Source organism: Capsicum annuum, chromosome 8 (genome assembly GCF_002878395.1).
Source record: "Capsicum annuum cultivar UCD-10X-F1 chromosome 8, UCD10Xv1.1, whole genome shotgun sequence".
Classification (NCBI taxonomy): Eukaryota; Viridiplantae; Streptophyta; class Magnoliopsida; order Solanales; family Solanaceae; genus Capsicum; species Capsicum annuum.
This window is the reverse complement of record NC_061118.1, coordinates 159,462,301-159,479,934: the sequence shown is the minus strand read 5'-3', so window position 1 is coordinate 159,479,934 and position 17,634 is coordinate 159,462,301. Positions and strand designations below refer to the sequence as shown.

General features: G+C 36.0%; 3 protein-coding genes across 3 annotated transcripts; 1 reads left to right on the top strand and 2 right to left on the bottom strand.

Moving 5' to 3' along the window:
* Positions 1-324: 324 nt before the first annotated feature.
* LOC107839892 (ribosome biogenesis protein BOP1 homolog) lies at positions 325-8,260 on the top strand. Its single transcript, XM_016683552.2, has 18 exons — positions 325-710; positions 1,347-1,415; positions 1,542-1,715; positions 2,388-2,542; positions 2,906-3,023; positions 3,128-3,229; positions 3,911-4,067; positions 4,204-4,312; positions 4,403-4,505; positions 4,618-4,768; positions 4,863-4,995; positions 5,076-5,182; positions 5,263-5,333; positions 5,445-5,505; positions 5,909-6,136; positions 6,221-6,305; positions 6,812-6,990; positions 7,663-8,260. The coding sequence occupies exons 1-18, from the start codon at positions 399-401 to the stop codon at positions 7,746-7,748; spliced, it is 2,400 nt and encodes a 799-aa protein (XP_016539038.2). The 5' UTR covers positions 325-398; the 3' UTR covers positions 7,749-8,260.
* A 536-nt stretch (positions 8,261-8,796) lies between these two features.
* LOC107839891 (nifU-like protein 2, chloroplastic) lies at positions 8,797-12,715 on the bottom strand. The gene is made up of 4 exons (XM_016683551.2): positions 11,952-12,715; positions 11,778-11,865; positions 10,822-11,150; positions 8,797-9,275 (listed from the first exon to the last, which is right to left on the bottom strand). Exons 1-4 carry the CDS (start codon positions 12,075-12,077, stop codon positions 9,084-9,086), a joined length of 735 nt encoding a protein of 244 aa, XP_016539037.1. The 5' UTR covers positions 12,078-12,715; the 3' UTR covers positions 8,797-9,083.
* Positions 12,716-12,842: 127 nt separating this feature from the next.
* On the bottom strand, positions 12,843-14,537 carry LOC107879871 (WEB family protein At3g51220). Its single transcript, XM_016726803.2, has 2 exons — positions 13,805-14,537; positions 12,843-13,391 (listed from the first exon to the last, which is right to left on the bottom strand). The coding sequence occupies exons 1-2, from the start codon at positions 14,280-14,282 to the stop codon at positions 13,114-13,116; spliced, it is 756 nt and encodes a 251-aa protein (XP_016582289.1). The 5' UTR covers positions 14,283-14,537; the 3' UTR covers positions 12,843-13,113.
* Between the last annotated feature and the right edge of the window lie 3,097 nt (positions 14,538-17,634).

Here is a 17,634-nt window from a genome sequence, read left to right as displayed (position 1 = left end):
AATTAAATATGCAAATAACAACTAATTCTATTTTTATGTGGATATTTCAATTCAAAAACCAATTATTAATGAATAGTGACAAAAAATGATTTTTAAAAAGAGTTGAGGGAAGATGTGGATCCATGTGAGATATTAAATTAATTGGGATGTGATTGATATTTAGAAAAAATAGCTTGTTTTTTTGGTCATTAAAAATTTATGACCAATCTTTGAAGACTAAAATATAAACAAACAAGGTAGATTTTTTTTAAATAACAATTATACCCTTAATTATCCTCCAACTCACTCTTCTATATATAGTAGAAAATGGATAGACACAATTTTGATGGCCAAACTCCCTTAAAAATCAAAACTTCATTTTCCTCCTCAAAAAAGAAAAAGGGTCAATTGCAATATAAATGCTAACTAAGAGGACCCATCTCAAAAGCATAAAACTTAAGGGGGTTATTTTAACAAAAAACAAAAAATCATTTAAAACCCTAGCACTCTTTCTCCTCTTCTTTAAACCCTCTTGCAACTTTACTAACTTCTTCTTCTCTAACTACTACTGTACTGTAATAGGTATGAAGGTACCGAAGAGGAGTAGCCGTCACAAAAATGCACAGAAAGAAGAAGAAAAGAAGTTAATTGAACAAAAGGAAGAAAGAAGCGAAGAAGAAGCAGAGGATTTTGTAGAATCCCCTGTTGTTTCTGACGATGATGACGACGAGGTGATTATCGATAACTAATGTCGAATAAATCAAGTTTTAATAATGAGCCCTCAATTCCAATTCAGCTGGAGTCTGCCGTAGGAACTCTTTGTATCAAAATTTAGTTTTTCTTTTATTAATAGGAATTGATAAATCAGAAGAAAATGTTTTTCACAGAACCAGTGCTCTCATTAGTTGATTGTATAAGCTATTTTAGGTGTACTTTTAGCTTAAAAAGATTGAATTTCATTATTTTATTATAACAGTAGTGGGTTGCTTTTGCTTTTGCTTTTTTCTTCTTATTATTGAAAATGCTTCCAGTTTCATTGAAGTATACTCTCTAAGCCTTGGTTTAAGCTCCTAGCACTGAAACTCGGTTAGCAAATTTAACTTAAAAGCTTCAACTTTTCTTTTTTTAAAATAATGGGGTTGAACCCTTTTTCCTTAGATATTGAAAATACCTTTAGTTATTATGAGCTAAGCTGTTAGCATTGTGACTTCTTAGCATCTACCGAAAGCAACTAGGCCTTTGCTGGTAATTGAGAAAATCTCCGTTATTCCTGAATATATCTAGAGGTTTTGTTCAGAATTAAATCAGATAAGTTGATGATTACAAGTTTTGATACTGTGTATGATGGTTGGTCATTCTTGTTCCAGGAGTTTTCTGATGATGATGGATCACTTAGTGTATCTGGGTCAGAAGATGGTCATCTACCCGGGGAAGAGGTACATGGTAATTTCCATTTTTTTAGGTTGGTGTTAGAAAAGTGGGCGGACATGCCTCATTTATAGGATTGCAATTGTTTTATGGAATTAGGTTTTACTAATCGAATACGTTCCATATTATTGCAGGATGTTTTTGTATCAAGTGATGGTGAAGATTCTTTTGATGCCAAAAGTGATGATGCCAGTGGTAATGGTGCAAGTGGCAGTGGTAGAGATGATACTGAACATGATAAAGATGAAGATGCTGAAAGCGATAACTCCCGCCCAGTAGTTTTAGAGAGTGATTCGTCCGAAGATGAGGTGTGCTTTTGATTCTTTTTTGGTTTTGTACCAAGAAATGAAGGAGTCAAAAATTGCATTGTTGGTGGCAATAGTACCATTTTATCGATTGCCATGTAGCCCATTTTTGCTGTTCACTATTTTTACTGGTCCAGCATTGTTGTTTAAAGCCATCTCTTAAAGTGAAGAAGCAATTCAAAGCAAGGGGTTATTGGTTCATGGGCAAAAATATTAACTTCATTGAAGTGTACATTTCAATCAATGGCAGGAAGCCAATATGAACAAAAAGTGGTCGGTTCTGTGAACCTCAACTCGAAGGAGTTAGTTTATATCAGCATTATTGTAAATGGGATGCTAAACTTAGTAATTATAATTGCTTGTTAATTATTATAGTACTGAATTCATGTATGTTCAGCATTTCCTAATTCCGTAACTTGTGTGCTTCACTTCAAAAAACATTTCATTTCTCACTTTTTGCTTCAAGTCCCATTAACTTCGTCATTTTTGCGCTTTTTGATTTTGAAAACACGTGGTCCAATTGATAATATGATACCTTGACGGAACCTAAATGATGATGTTGCATGCTGTCCTGTTCTTTCATGCATTAGTGGTCCAAGGATAACTTCTTCTCTGATTTTTCTGCTTACTTTTGTAGTTTTTATCTTTCCATTCAATTACTTTTTGTCCTAATAGGTTGTTCCTCGTAATACTGTTGGAGATGTTCCATTAGAATGGTACAAAGAAGAGGAACATATTGGATATGATCTTGCGGGGAAGAAGATCAAGAAAAAGGAGAGACAAGATAAACTGGACTCATTTCTCGCCAGTGTTGATGATTCCAAGAATTGGTGAGTTAATAATTGTTAACAGTTAGTACAAGTGTGTTTAATACTGCCTATCTTGTTGATAATCGCCTGAGCATGTATGTTTTGGACTAGTATTATCCCCCTTTTGGAATGTCTATGGTTCATGTCCCCTCTTTTGTGCCCTTGCTTGTAAGTTTATACCCGACTATTTAATGTACGAATGGGCTAAAAAAAGGGAAACCAAAATAGCACCTTAGCAAGAAGGTGTCGTTTCTTTTATGTGCTTCGCTCTTCAAATTATTCATCTCTTTGCTAAGCCTATTTTCTCTATAGAAACTTGTGATAAGGTGATCTGTAGATCCATTCTCTTCGGTTGTTTCTTATGTGTGTATATGTTGAATTCAGGCGTAAGATTTATGATGAATATAATGATGAAGAAGTTGAACTCACGAAAGAAGAAGTTAAGGTGATCAAAAGATTGCTGAAAGGGAAGGCACCTCATGCTGACTTTGATCCATACGCGGTTCGTGCTCTATAATTACCATTCGGCTGTGGAGATTCTAGCAGGGATACTTGTTGTTGACTTAGTCTAACTAATTCTCTTATTTTTGTCACTCTATTCTGCAGCCTTACGTTGACTGGTTTTCCTGGGATGACTCAAAGCATCCTCTTTCTAGTGCACCAGAACCAAAGAGACGATTTATCCCTTCAAAATGGGAGAGTAAGAAGGTGCATTCTTTTGTTTGTTTCTGCTTTATTTGCTTAGTATTCTGGAGTGATGTCGCATGTGTATACTCTGCTTTTTTCTTGATATCTCGTTAGTAGGATCTTATACTGTAAGTTCTCTCCTTCAGTTATTGACTAGGATGCTTTTGGAAGAATCTGTTTCTACTTTCCTGATTCAACTTGTCCATGTCTTGATATATTGTACAACTGCACATGGTTGGTTGATTTTGCTTAATCATGGCACTGGTAAGAGCCTACTCAGATGACCTTTGTTATATAGGTGAGAAAATTGAACTCGTCTTTTGGTTCAAATCAAGTGTTATACTTATTGTAAGGCAATGCTTACTAGCATGTGTACCTGCAGTTATACTATTTTTGCAAATATTCCGTGGATATTACTGTCTAGTGCTCCTCTACTAGTTTTCTTCTCTCAACTCCATTGCTAATAATCTTTTTCTCTTAAGGTCGATGCGAATACTGACATATCTAAAGATAGATGCTAATACTGTTAGATTCTTTCTTGGAATCCAAAATGAGGGCATATGGGTTTGTGATTACACCAAAATATAAGTAATTACCAGTAAATTTGAGGAAGTCGTTCTAGGTTTTTGCATGTTTGATTTATTATTGGGATTGGCATTTTTTTGTGGTTTTTACGATCTGTGGTCTCTTCTAAAATTGCAGGTTGTCCAATATGTGCGGGCAATCCGAAAGGGACTTATAAAATTTGACGAGAAGCCTAAGGAAGAGCCAAGTGCCTATCTCTTATGGGGAGATGATTCCACTGCAATAGATAGACAAGGGTTGGCATATATTCCCGCTCCAAAGCCTAAACTGCCTGGTATGCAACCTGACCATCTTTTCTTGATGACAATTGTTTTTATATTATCTTTCCTGTTATGGAGGATCTTTTATGGTTGCCCTTTTTGGAGAAAGAATACTGCCTATCTGCCTATCTAACATCTTCCTATTTTCAGGTCATGAGGAGTCTTATAACCCTTCTTTAGAATATATTCCTACACAAGAAGAGATCAATTCTTACCAGCTCATGTATGAGGAAGACCGACCAAAGTTTATCCCGAAACGGTATTAGTGCCTATTTGATTGTTTTATAGACTACTCTGTACAGCTGTTATATGTTTCAATGTCTTAATGCAAACCTTGTCACTGCTTTAGGTTCACGTCATTGAGAAGTGTTCCAGCATATGAGAAAGCAGTCAATGAAAATTTTGGCCGCTGTTTGGATCTTTATTTATGTCCAAGGGCTCGGAAAAAACGTGTACGTGAAGGATTTGATCCCCTCTCTCTTCATTTTATCTGACTATTGCTTATGGGGCTCAGATCGTAATCTGACCTCTTCCGCAATAAATCTCCTTTTTTTTCTTTTGCAGATTAATATTGATCCTGAGTCCTTGAAGCCAAAGTTGCCAAGTCGCAAGGATCTCAGACCTTATCCAACGTCGTGTTATCTTGAGTATAAAGGTCATAAAGGTCCCGTTGTGTCGATATCTACAGAATCTACTGGGCAGTGGATTGCTTCTGGTATGATCTTTAGTCCTTGAAATGTTATGCATCTTTGTTGGATAAATACTATCAGATTGAAGTGCTTAGGTGCTTTTGATACGTACACGTGAAGGTTCAACTGATGGAACGGTGCGCATTTGGGAGGTTGAAACTGGAAGGTGTATCAGGATCTGGGAGCTTGGGGAATCCGTACATCATGTCTCATGGAATCCTTTGCCTGAACGTCCCATATTGGCAGTCTGCAAGTGAGTGATTTGCTGAAGCATATGATTATTGTTGATCATAGTGGTCAGATCTTTAAACCACTATTACATAAACATTGCAGGGGAGAAGATGTATATCTTTTGAACACTGGACTTGGCAATGCAGAAGAACAGAAAAGTCTTGAAGAGCTTTTGCGTGTTGAAACGGGACCAAGCCCTGATGACTCTGGTCAGTTTTATTTGAAGACTTGACAACTTGTGTGAGGTTCATTACTCATAATGTTGCCTAATTCTGATTGTTTTGCTTAGATAATGATAAAACCATTGTGAATTGGGTTCAAGATGATAAGATTGGGGGAATCAGGTTGAAGCACTTTAAGGTACCCTTCATGCTTCCCCTTGATACTTTGTGTTGACTCAGGTATTAAAGTGATTATCACTATGAAATCTCTCCTGTGTAACTCAAATGTTTTTGTCCTTGGATTATGCAGACTGTTTCTTCAGTTGAGTGGCATCGGAAGGGCGACTATTTCTCAACACTTATGCCTTCTGATATCCTTCATCTGATTTACATTACTGGCCTGATCTTCCAATATGAATGCCTGCTGCCCCTGTCTTTGTGTTTTATAGTGTCTGGTAAAAGTCTTATACATATTTAGTCATGTGATGTGAAAAATAAACATATTTAGTTGTTCTATATGGATTCTATATGATCTAGTGGTGGTACCGACTTGCATGTGTTGGTGAAAAAATGTTTTGGCAAACCGTCCTTAGCATATCCTGTAAGGGCTGTCTTACTTGTTTTTTAAAACTAAATCATTCTATTTGTTTGAAAGAGGAGTCATGGAAACAGAAAGATCAGGCGGGAGGGTGTTTGTGTATGTTTTGGCCCATTATCGTGAAACTTTGGAGATTCTGCTTAGTTGATTGGTGTTATTTCTTAACTCTTATCTACCTCAATCAAGAGCAGTTTTGATTCACCTGCTTTCAAAGAAACAGACTCAAAGAATACCATTCAAGCTTCATGGACTTCCAGTTTCAACAGCCTTTCATCCCTCTCGCTCAGTCTTCTTTATTTCAACAAAGAAAAACATTCGTGTTTATGATCTCTTGAAGCAAAAGCTCATTAAGAAGCTAGAGACAGGGGTTCGCGAAGTCTCGTCTATTGCTGTTCATCCTGGTGGTATGTCATGGATGCTCTTTAACAATCTTAACTGCTAGTCACGGTACTCAGCTGGTTAAGAAGCTTTTAAAACTTTTTGTGCAGGTGACAATCTTATTGTAGGGAGTAGAGATGGGAAACTGTGCTGGTTTGACATGGACCTTTCATCTCAACCTTACAGAGTTCTCAAGTATGTCCTTGCAATGAGTTTTTGTAATTTTGAAAAGCTTTTCTGCATGTGCCTTGTGTTCAACCTGGTGACTTAGTGTTGCGCTTATTGTGGATTCGAGTCTTGTGTTGAAACATGTTAGATTGTGCATACATTTTTGCATTTATGCTATCTTGATGTGTGCTTGATTGACATTTCCTTTTATCTCAACCTTGTGGAGTTCTCAAGCTTGTCATTTTTTTTTGTGGAAGTGTCTTGTGTTACTTTTAGTCTTTATGAAGTCAGTCTAGTGAATTAGTTTGTGCCTGTTTTGGCTTCAAGTCTTGTGAGTGTGCACAAGTTTTCGCACTCATGCGATCTTAATCTGGTTTGCTTATTGGAAGAATCTTGTTTATAAGTTTGCAGGTCGTACGTGTCTTATATTGAAAATATCTATTTCTTCTCTACTAATGTGGTTGGTTAGTCTATTCATTCTTTGTCTACTTGGTCCACAAATACCTTTATTTGAAGGGTTTTCCATGTTATAGGTGCCATCCAAAGGATGTCAACAGAGTGGCCTTTCATCGCTCCTATCCTTTGTTTGCTTCATCTTCGGACGATTGTACGGCATATGTTTTCCATGGCATGGTTTATTCAGATCTAAACCAGAATCCATTGATTGTACCTCTGGAGATTCTACGCGGTCATGGCAGTGAAAATGGAAGAGGTATGGCCTTACCCTGCCTTTTCAGCATATAATGATTCTAGTTCAGTCCCCAATCGCCATCCCGTTCTTGATTGGATGAAAGGAATGTTTATCTGATGGAGCAGCAGCGATTAGTGTTGTATAGTTTCACTAACCCTCAAAACATTTTGATACGTTATGTTTGTCAAAACAATAGAGTATTATGAATCTGTCTGGTTGGAGTTTTTGGTGATGATGAGAATCAGGTGAGAGAACACTTTTGAGGTAAATTTTTCCGCATTAAGGCCATTGAAGCATCTAGGAGCAACACTAAATGTTGATACAGAATAAGACAGCTGGCAAAATGGATAGTACAATTCAATCATGGCCATCCTGGATTTTTTTGGGAGATGTTCTAAATTTACTTAAGTTGATAGAGTCGAGATTTAAATTTGAGGATACCCAAGGTATTTTGCAAGTTCTTAAACTAGCCTGTGATGCAAATTGCAATATAAGCTTCTAGTTTCAGTATCATTTGTAAAGCGAAGCCAAATAAAAACTATACTGGCTTGGTCTTGGGTTTCATTTTATTTGCAACACACCTATGCTATGCCCTGAAAATTGGATTTCATATAGATGGCTTATGGTGTTGATGGTAATGGGCACCTGCCTGCTACAACTTTGTTGACATTTCTTGATTGCCACTGTCTTCAGGTGTCATGGACTGCAAGTTCCATCCTAGGCAACCGTGGTTGTTTACTGCAGGCGCAGACTCTGTCATCAAGCTCTACTGTCACTAGAAGATAACTCCAAAATGCATCTACGCTAGTAATTTGCCTTGTGCATTTGTTAATCCAAAAAGAGGAAGACAGTGCATTGCACTGTATACATTGCTGTGGGGAAGTTTGGAAAGTTGCCTGCTTGGACAAAGGGAGAACAAAGGTCTTTTAAGCCATCTCTTGTTCTCTCTCAGATAGGCGAACATTGAATTCCACAGAAAGAATAGAGAATAGGGAAGTTGTCACTGTTCTGTTTGTGTATGATCAAGACCATCACCTCTCGTGTATGGGTGTGCTTCGGTTCAATTCACCCTAAGCAGGCTCTTTTTACGAGAGGAAAACTGGGTCCAAGTTCTTCTCATGTCAGCATTTTCTTTAGAGCTAGGGCACATTGACAAATGTACTCAGCACGATGGAGCTCCATTATTCTTTACTATAAATTGAGTTATCACATTTTTGCATGCAAGGCTCTTTGGCACTATCGATAACATTACAATGGAATTTTGAAGAAATCGTCTCCGCTGTTCTTGGTCTGTTTGGTATTTGATTGTTTAACCTGATGCAGTCATATTTTTGGTGTCTGGGTAGACATAACCTTGCCTGTTTGACTAGAATAATGTTTTTTTTTTTAAACAGTCCAGCATCGTTTTCTAGTAAAAAAAACATCCCATAATTAAGTGCTGGCATTTTGATTGATCTTGCGGTGATTACTAATTTAGCATATAATCATTAGCCAAGCTATATCTCTGTAAGCAATTGATTATTTATGTCTTTTACTTTTGGTGATCTCCTCCCTGTCAAGCAGTGCTATCAACGCGTTAATGCCACCATCTTTGCATCTCCATAACTTAATCTACTATCAGTTACGTGATTAACGAGAATAATTAGAGATTATATTTGGGTGCTCTCACATACGAATCAAGGGCTGCTGTGGTTATCTTCATAAACAGTTAACCATCTGGGTATTTATTTAAGATGCCATGTACATCAATCCGCATCCAAAAGTTTCTGAATTTTCTGTATGCTGCACTTATGTTTCTGATTCCAGCGTATTATCTGAATAAAGGTATGAGAAAAATCCTAAACATTCTGTGTTTGAATAACTCACATCACAGGCCTCAAACTGGGTATTGCAAATCCCCTTCCAGGGTGCCTATTCAAATATAATACAATATTATACGTAGAACATAAAGACTGAAATTAGATGCAGCGCAACTGTACAAAACAGTGTGTACTGTTTCGTTACATGGCACATCACATCGGTAACATCTGATTGTGTGACGCAAACTGAGCCGATCATGCTCCTGTTCCTCTGCTTATGCCATCGCCATTGAAAGATAAGTTGTGGGACACATTCTACTGTAAGAGTTGGACTGCTGCTATTGCTGGGATCTTTTCCCTCAGTTTCTGAGTTACGGCCACTCGAACAGTCATAACACCAGCTGCAGGGCCTGTGATTCGGACTTTAACTATTGGCTCCTCAATTGCAACAAGCTCCAAACTTCCACCAGCAGCCCCAACAAGATATGGCCGTATCTCTTCAAGAACCTAAAATAGTTGCAAAAAAATAAATAAAGAAGATCTTTAGGGAAACAGAGACAACTGAGCGAGCATTTCCTTTATTGGCCAGAACTAGTGACAATTTGAGCAATGAGTATGGCTGCTGAAGTGTTGAAGTCGTCTAAGATCACATCCCGAACATGCCGATGCCATAAATACTTCTTGTTTTTCACAGACAAGATGACGAGCGTTAATTAAAGCAGAATAGTTTCTATGCTGTGACTGCGCAGCCACATCTAGGTGCACATATTAAGCAAATCATACAGTACCAAAGAAACACGTATTGCTCTTCAACTCTATTACTTTTAACCTTTTTTTTCTATTAATCGAAAAATGTCTTGAGGGCCAGTAGCACAAAGTTCGGAACTCGGTGGATAATTGGCCCGCATCCCTCTACCTTTTCTCCACTTAAACCAGGCATCTGTCTGTAGTGAGGGATATCCGCCGCCTGACCCAAATATTACGGCGCTCTTCCTTCTTACCATTAGATTGAAGCTCTGTTGCAACTCCATAATCCAAATGCATGTATGAGAATCATGTGAATTGCACAATTCAATCAGACCACATGTGAAGCTCTCAAACAAAATAAATGAACCAGATACTTATTGGAGTCAGAAGCAACAATATAATCATGCCACAATTGCATCCCATAGGTCATTCATGATGAGAAGTAAATGGAAGTACAACCTACTACTCAATTTATGACTGAATCAGCCTAATTCAATGCCTCTTAGTGCTGGATTTCATGAGGACAGCAGTTAAGAGTTTCACTAATAGCGAGAAGTCATTGCTAACTTGCAGTTGATGAGAGGAGACTGCCACAGTGTCGATAAGTGTTTCAAGTTTACAGATTCTCTAATAGATGAAAAAAGGAAGCTGCACTCCAGTGGAGGCTCATGTAGCCAATGTAGAGAATATTGAAGGGAACACAGACAATCTGATGCAGCAGGCAACTTACAATGGAGTAGTTTAGTCAGCTCTTGGCACTATTGCAATAGACTCAAGTATGTGGTCAGCGTATCCAGGAAGGGAGCATAGCTGGTTCAGCCAACTTTGAGATTAAAATGGCACGTTCTTCTCGTGAACTACGTAACTAACTACCTATATATGACAACTGGTTTAGAGATAACATCGATAATTGGATCTGAGACAGCAGTCACCATGTAACTTCCAATTAATCATCATTAACAAATCTAGTTCCATATCTTATCACATTACCCAATAGATATAAGGTCGGGGGGACCAAAACATAATTAGAATGGACACGTGCTGGATAATTCTGGGAATTCAAAATTCTTATGGCCACAAACTAGAAGGTCCTATTTCAATGGCTTTATAAGTTGAGAGATCATTCTAAATAATCTATAGCTAGAGAACCCAATAAATCTTTAGATGACGATGAAGTAATCTAGGTTTTGACTCGATTTGTCCAAAATGTGTTCAAGATCACCTAGATCAGGTTTGCAGTTTTGAAAGGATTGTGCCAGTTTTCCTATGTAAGACATATAAATAAAAGAGAGAATCATCTATCTACCTTCTCTATGTTTTCTTCGTTAAGCTCAAGGCCAGTTTCTTCATCTGGAACTGCTTCAACCGCAACAATTTCTGGTATCTTTTCCATCAAACGACGCTCAATTCCCAACTTCATTGTCGTGACTGAACTTGGACAGGAGCCACACGCTCCTTGTAGTTTTAGCTTAACAACATTGCCATCAATTTCATGTAATGCAACGTTTCCGCCATCTGAAATCAGATATGGTCGAATTTCATCCAACACACTCTCAATGTTTTCTGCAGTAAGTGGTAATTCTATCGCTGAATTTGGCTCTACTGCCGAATCTGGAGTTGTAACAGCCTTTACAACTGCACCAAGAGCCAACAAACAAATCAATCCAACACAAAGTCAGAAAACATTCATTAGCTGGGTTGAAAGTTGAAACTACTACCGATAGCACTAAAGTATCCTATCAAATGAAGAACAGAAATCTTGTAATCTAAGCTTAAAAACCAACAGGCTAAGCTAATGAGAACCTTTGTAATCCTTTCCTGTATGAAAAATAGAAGAGATAAATCTAGGGCCTTTTGGTTTCTGAGACTGTTTCTGATCATCTAAATAAGTGAAAAATTGATTACAAACTAATCAATATCAATAATATAACAGTTGGTTATTTTCCAAAGAAAGGCTAAAATCTTTTAACTTAACCATAAAAATGATTCAAGAAATTCCAATACAAACAAGTAAGAAGCTAAATAATCCTCCTATTATTTGACTTTGGTTACAAGCTAACAAATTTCAACAAAATAACGGCTGGCTAATTTTCTAAAAGAAGAGTTTCGTTATTGGTACTGGTTCTGATCATAGAACTGATTTATACACGATTTCCAACTAAACCAGACAACAAAACCGTATTATTTGATTTCGAGCTAAATCAAATTCAAAGTTGCGACGGTAATTTTATTCATGAAGGTAAAAGGAAAACAAAAACCGACCCTGATGCCGTGAAGCTCTGAGCAGGGAGCGGGATGATGGAATACGCTTAGTCCATGAGGAAATTCGACCTCCAAAGAAGCCCGATGTCTGCAAACAATTAATTGCACCATGGTTAAGCAATTGAAAAAAGACAAAATTCGCAAAACAATAGGGTAAAAGCAAAGTGATGTTACCTTGAGAGGAAGAGGAAGGAAAAGAGTGGCGGTGGAAGAAGAAGGAGAACATGAGGAAGATGAAGATTCTAGGGTTTGGAAATTTGTAGAAATGTACGGAGGATTCAACAGCATGGCTGATTGCATCTCTTTTTTATCTTCTCAATTGAAAAAAACGAACCTAAAATATACTATCAATTTGATGATTGTTTTCTCTTTGAGTTTCTGACTTCCCTTCTTGTTTTTAACATTGCCTTTTTCTTCTATTTGTGGACCGGAAAATTTATTTCTTTTTTGGTGTGTCCATCTGTTCTTCTTTTTTTTTTTTTTTTTTTTTTTTTTTTGTCTTTGCTCTCATACGATTGAAAAGTCATTTCCAAACTAGTCTCCTCCTTCGTCCTTAAATATTTATCACATTTTTTAAAGAAAATATTAATTAAAAAATAATTTAACTAAAATTATCTCAATTTATTACTCATTTCTATTTAATATATATGTTTCTCATTTACACCGCATTAGTATATCTCCATATTTTAAAGTTAAAAGTGGAATAAATATTAAGAAATGAAATTAGGAGTAACTTTATAACGTGAAATCTAACATAATTTATAATTTAACTAGTAGGAGCATAATTTATAGACCGCGTCAAATATAATTTGTAAATATTTACACATCGCTTATGCAATTGCAGTTAATGTAAGTGAAACTAGTTAACTATTTAAATTTAAAATAAAAAAGTAACCTATCTTATTAGTAAGCTAGTTTTGATTGATAAGCAGGGCAATCGTGTCTGTTCCGTGATGGTGCGAGTTTACTACCAAGTACTTGTGATCATAGAAATGTTGTGTGCAATTATTTTCAAGTCATTTAATTATGTCTACCAGCACATAAAATTCAAATTAACACAATTGAGAACAAACGAAATAAAACTCCTTCTAGAACAAGGTAATTAATTGGGATAGTTGACACAAAAAAATAGTGAAAAACTTTGAGAGGGGGAAAAGAAAACTAGCACCATTATACATACACACGAATTAAAAAGATCATGATGGTGTTTCTTCACGATCAACACACTCAATCTCAATGAAAAATCAAAAAAAAAAAAAAAAAGAGAAAAAATTAAGTTACATCAAGCAGTAATAGTTAATGTAGTTCTTATTATCTTTCATCCTCTTTTTTTTTTTCAATTGAAGAGATGAGAAGAAGCAAAAAGTGGATTATCAACACTGGTAGAAGATCTTTTTTTCCTTGAAAACAAGTCTCCTACAAGTGGAATAATGGGCTTCTTCTTCATATTCTTCTTCTTTTCCTTTTTCTTCCCAAGCAAACCAAGATCTGTGTCTTCAATAGTTATCATCTCTGCTAATGTTGGTGGTGATTCCCATTTCACTCTCATTTCCTTTTTCATATTACCATAATCTTCATTGTTGAGTTTCATTGATTTTGACGCCGCTATTGCACCTGTGCGTGATCAATCGCAGAATAGAATATATTATTGGGGATGTGTTCGTCTGAACTCATAATTATTTTTCATTGACAAAATACTTGAGGACTTCCTTAACTCTACACCATTTATTTGGAGCACATTTAAACTATATTTTGTAATGAATAAAATAACCACTTCCTCGTCGGACGTACATACAATCTCAACCAAATTAAATTAAATGAGGTATATATTATTCCCTCACTTCCATGTGTCAAGTACAAGGAGTAATTACTAGAACCAAAAATAATCTATGCATGCATGGAATAGAGTACTCTAAAACTAGAACATGTAAATTGCAAACCTACACATCATGTTTGAACTTATTTATCTTTCAAAAACTTTGAAAAGCTTTTTTTTTTTCTAAAACTTTGAATGATCCATGCCTAACCTGCATGAGCTGCTTCTGCTTGTGCCAATTTGGACATGTTCTTGTGAAGCTCCGCATTTAAAGAAGCTAACGCGATTTCAGTTTCGGATTCTCTTTCTTTCAGAAGCTTCAATTCTGTCTTTGTTTCTTCCAGCTCACTTTCTAGCTTCTTCAGTGCTTCCACAACAATAGGATTATCATTGTTATTCAAATCTTGAGGACTTGGCGATGAAGCAGATTTCCATGACATCGCACTTGTAACAATTTCTTGTGAATTAGCACTTCGAGGAGAGTAATTTGTAGTACTATAATTGTTATTATTCCATGGACTTTCTGGTGTTGGAAACGTAAAAGGTTTCGGAGAATAGATTTCTTTAGCCAAGAATCGCTCGCCGAAGATGGCTACGGCTTCTTTGACGGAACGAAACGGGCGTGATGAATCCACGTTGGATGAGTGATATTCCATGGCTGGTGATGATAATTTTGGTGTTGTTTCCATGGTGTTGGAAGTATTATTCTTTTTGTGAGGTGAAAGATATGGAAAGGCCGGAGAGATATGAGACGTACGACAATATTATTATTATTATTATTGGATCGTCATGATCATGAGTGCTATATGGTTGAGTTTTCTTTGCTTTTACTTCAAATATATTCAGTTAAGAAAGATTTTGATAATGGGGATTGGTCTAGTAGTACTGCAGGGTGGGGGGTCGTAGATGTGTATATGTATACTAGTCAGTAAGTACTCTAATTGGATAGCTGGTGAAGAGATATGGGGGGATATAGAGAGATAATACTGTCCTTTGAAGGTTTAAGTCACAAGGGATTTTGAAGTTGGAAAGAAGTTGACTCCTCAACCACCAAGCAAAGGACTAAAAAAGTTTTTGTTGTATTTTCCGAATTGTCTTCGATATTTATTTTGAAATCTCGATTAATATAGATTTATATCATGCATATAATAAGACCTATTGAAGGGGTTTTCTATTAGGATATATCTTTGTCATATTCAAAGCTCAAACAAATCAACGATAAATATCCATTTCAACATACACAACCCTAATTAATCAATGAAGATTAAGATTTTTGTATAGCTTTTAACTCATATATATATATAGACAAACAGTGCCAAAAAAATTTATGAATACAATATTAATGTATTTATATATAGATAGTAGATCATTTATCTTATTTTTCAGATTACTAATATCATTTATCACGGAAAATACGATTGGCGATAGCATATAAATATATGTTTAAATTAAACTCGCCTGTGCGTTACGGTCGAAGACAAAATTTATGGAAGGACTTATTTATCAAACTCGTGGTGGATACTGATCATATAAAGAAGCTAATTAAGTATGCAATAAGCCAATAACGGTATCAATATATTACTTACGTACTTTAATAAGAATGAATATATACGTACTACTCCATCCCCATCCCATCCATTTATTCTTTTCACGAAACAATAGATGTTTGCGGTGGTTACATATTGCAGCCTTTTGTCTTCATAAGCAACATGCAAATTAATCTTTGTTTCATTTTCAACTCTTTTGTTTAATTTCTTGTTTATGTTAATGATTAGATATGATCTGGAACAGAAATTGAAAACTAATTAAGGGGCCATTTGGTTTGAAAGGGGTAAAATTCTCGATCGGATTAATTATAACTAAAACTATAATCTGTACAACATTTATCCCATGAAGTCATGATTTTAATTTTGATTTTAGGATAAATTTAATTTCAAATTTTAAATCAAGATAATCATCACCTAATCTTTCCTCCAATCAAATGACCCTCAAGGAGTTGTTTGGTAAAGTATTATAAGAATAATGCAAAATATGGTGTATTAGTAATGCTTGTATTAGTTATGCTTGTATTTTTCTTATGCAGTGTTTGGTTCGATGTATTAAAAAAAAATATGAATTACGTAATTTCTACAACAACAACAACAAACCCAGTATATTCCCACATAGTGGGGTTTGGGGAGGGTAGAATGTACGCAGTCCATACCACTACCTCTAGGGAGGTAGAGAGGTTGTTTCCGATAGACCTCCGACTCAAGACAAAAGACATTAAACAGAAACATCAAAATCGTAGAACATGATACAAATAAAATAGGTACGACACTCGCAATTAGAGAAAAGAAAAAAAGAAATACATACGTAAATCAATAACTAAAGCCATAAATAAATAGATAAATACATAAATTTGCCAACAAATGACAGAAAGTCCACCTACTTACTGACTACTCCTCCTCCACACCCTTAGCCCTCTACTCTAATGTTTTTCCTCCATAACTTTCTATCCAGGGTCATGTCCTCAGTCAGCTGTAACTGCTCCATGTCATGTTTAATCACTTCTCTCCAGTGTTTTTTCAGTCTACCCCTACCCCGCTTGAAACCTTCCAAGGTCAACCTCTCACACCTACGAACTGGGGCATCCGTTCCCCTCCTCATCACATGACCAAATCATCTCAACCTTACTTTCCGAATTTTATCCTCCACCGACACCACTCCCACCTTCTCTCAAATAATTTCATTCCTAACCTTATCAAGCCTAGTGAATCGACACATCCAACATAACATTCTTATTTCCGCCACTTTCAACTTTTGGATATGAGAACTCCTAACCGGCCAACACTCTTCTCGATACAACATAGCAGGCCGGACTGTAACTCTATAGAATTTGCCTTTCAGTTTGAGGGGCACCTTCTTATTGCATAAAATTCCCGAAACGAGCCTCCATTTCATCCAACCTGCCCCCATGCGGTGAGATACATCCTCATCTATCTCTCCATTCCCCTGAATCGTAGATCCGAGATACTTAAAACTATCCCTTTTGCAAACCACCTGAGAATCCAACTTTACTACTACCTCCTCCTCTTGCCTCGAGTCACTGAACTTGCACTCCAAGTACTCCGTCTTGATCCTACTCAACCGAAAACCTTTAAACTCCAAGGTCTCTCTCCAAATCTCCAGCTTATCATTAACCCCTTGTCGCGATTCATCAATCAAAACTATATCATCCGCGAAAAGCATACACCAAGGCACCTCGCCTTGTATATTCTGCGTCAGCACATCCATCACCAAAGCGAATAAAAACGGACTAAGAATTACATAATTTCTAAAAAAAAAATATATATTTTACTTAATACCCTTAATATATATGTTAAAAAGGATGCGGAAAATTTTTTGAGGGGTAATAGGGTCTTTAAGCATGTTAATGCATGCATTAGATCCATTGCATTACTAATGCCATTTTGAGGTATTAGTAATACATACCTCAATACACAATCGAATGTATAACTAATGTTTGCATTAGTTATACATAGGGTAAAAAGGTATATCAAACAAGGTACTACTAATACACATTATAAATTAACATTTCAATACACTCTACCAAACGACCCCTGTTAAAGTGCATTATTTTTTGCGAATGGAATTGTGGTTTTGTACTTATTTGCTAAAGAATTTTGCTTCCAATAGACAACCTATACTGTTATTGGTAAAATTATCTATGGTAGAGTTTATTTCGTACCGGTAACACTTGATTGCTAAATAATTACATACTTGTTTGGATGCACCCCTATTTTACACCAAGGGGTCGTTTGGTAGAATATATAAGAATAATGCTGAATAAAGTGTATTAATAATATTTATATTAATAATGTTTGTATTAGTTATGCTGATATTAGTTATGCAGATAATATTTCTTACACACTGTTTGATTTAATATATTAAAAATAAAATATAAAATATAATTTTTATCAAATAATATTTATTTACTAAAATACCCTTTATCAGCATTATATACTCCCTTCCCAATTTTTTGTCAAAAACTAAAACTCT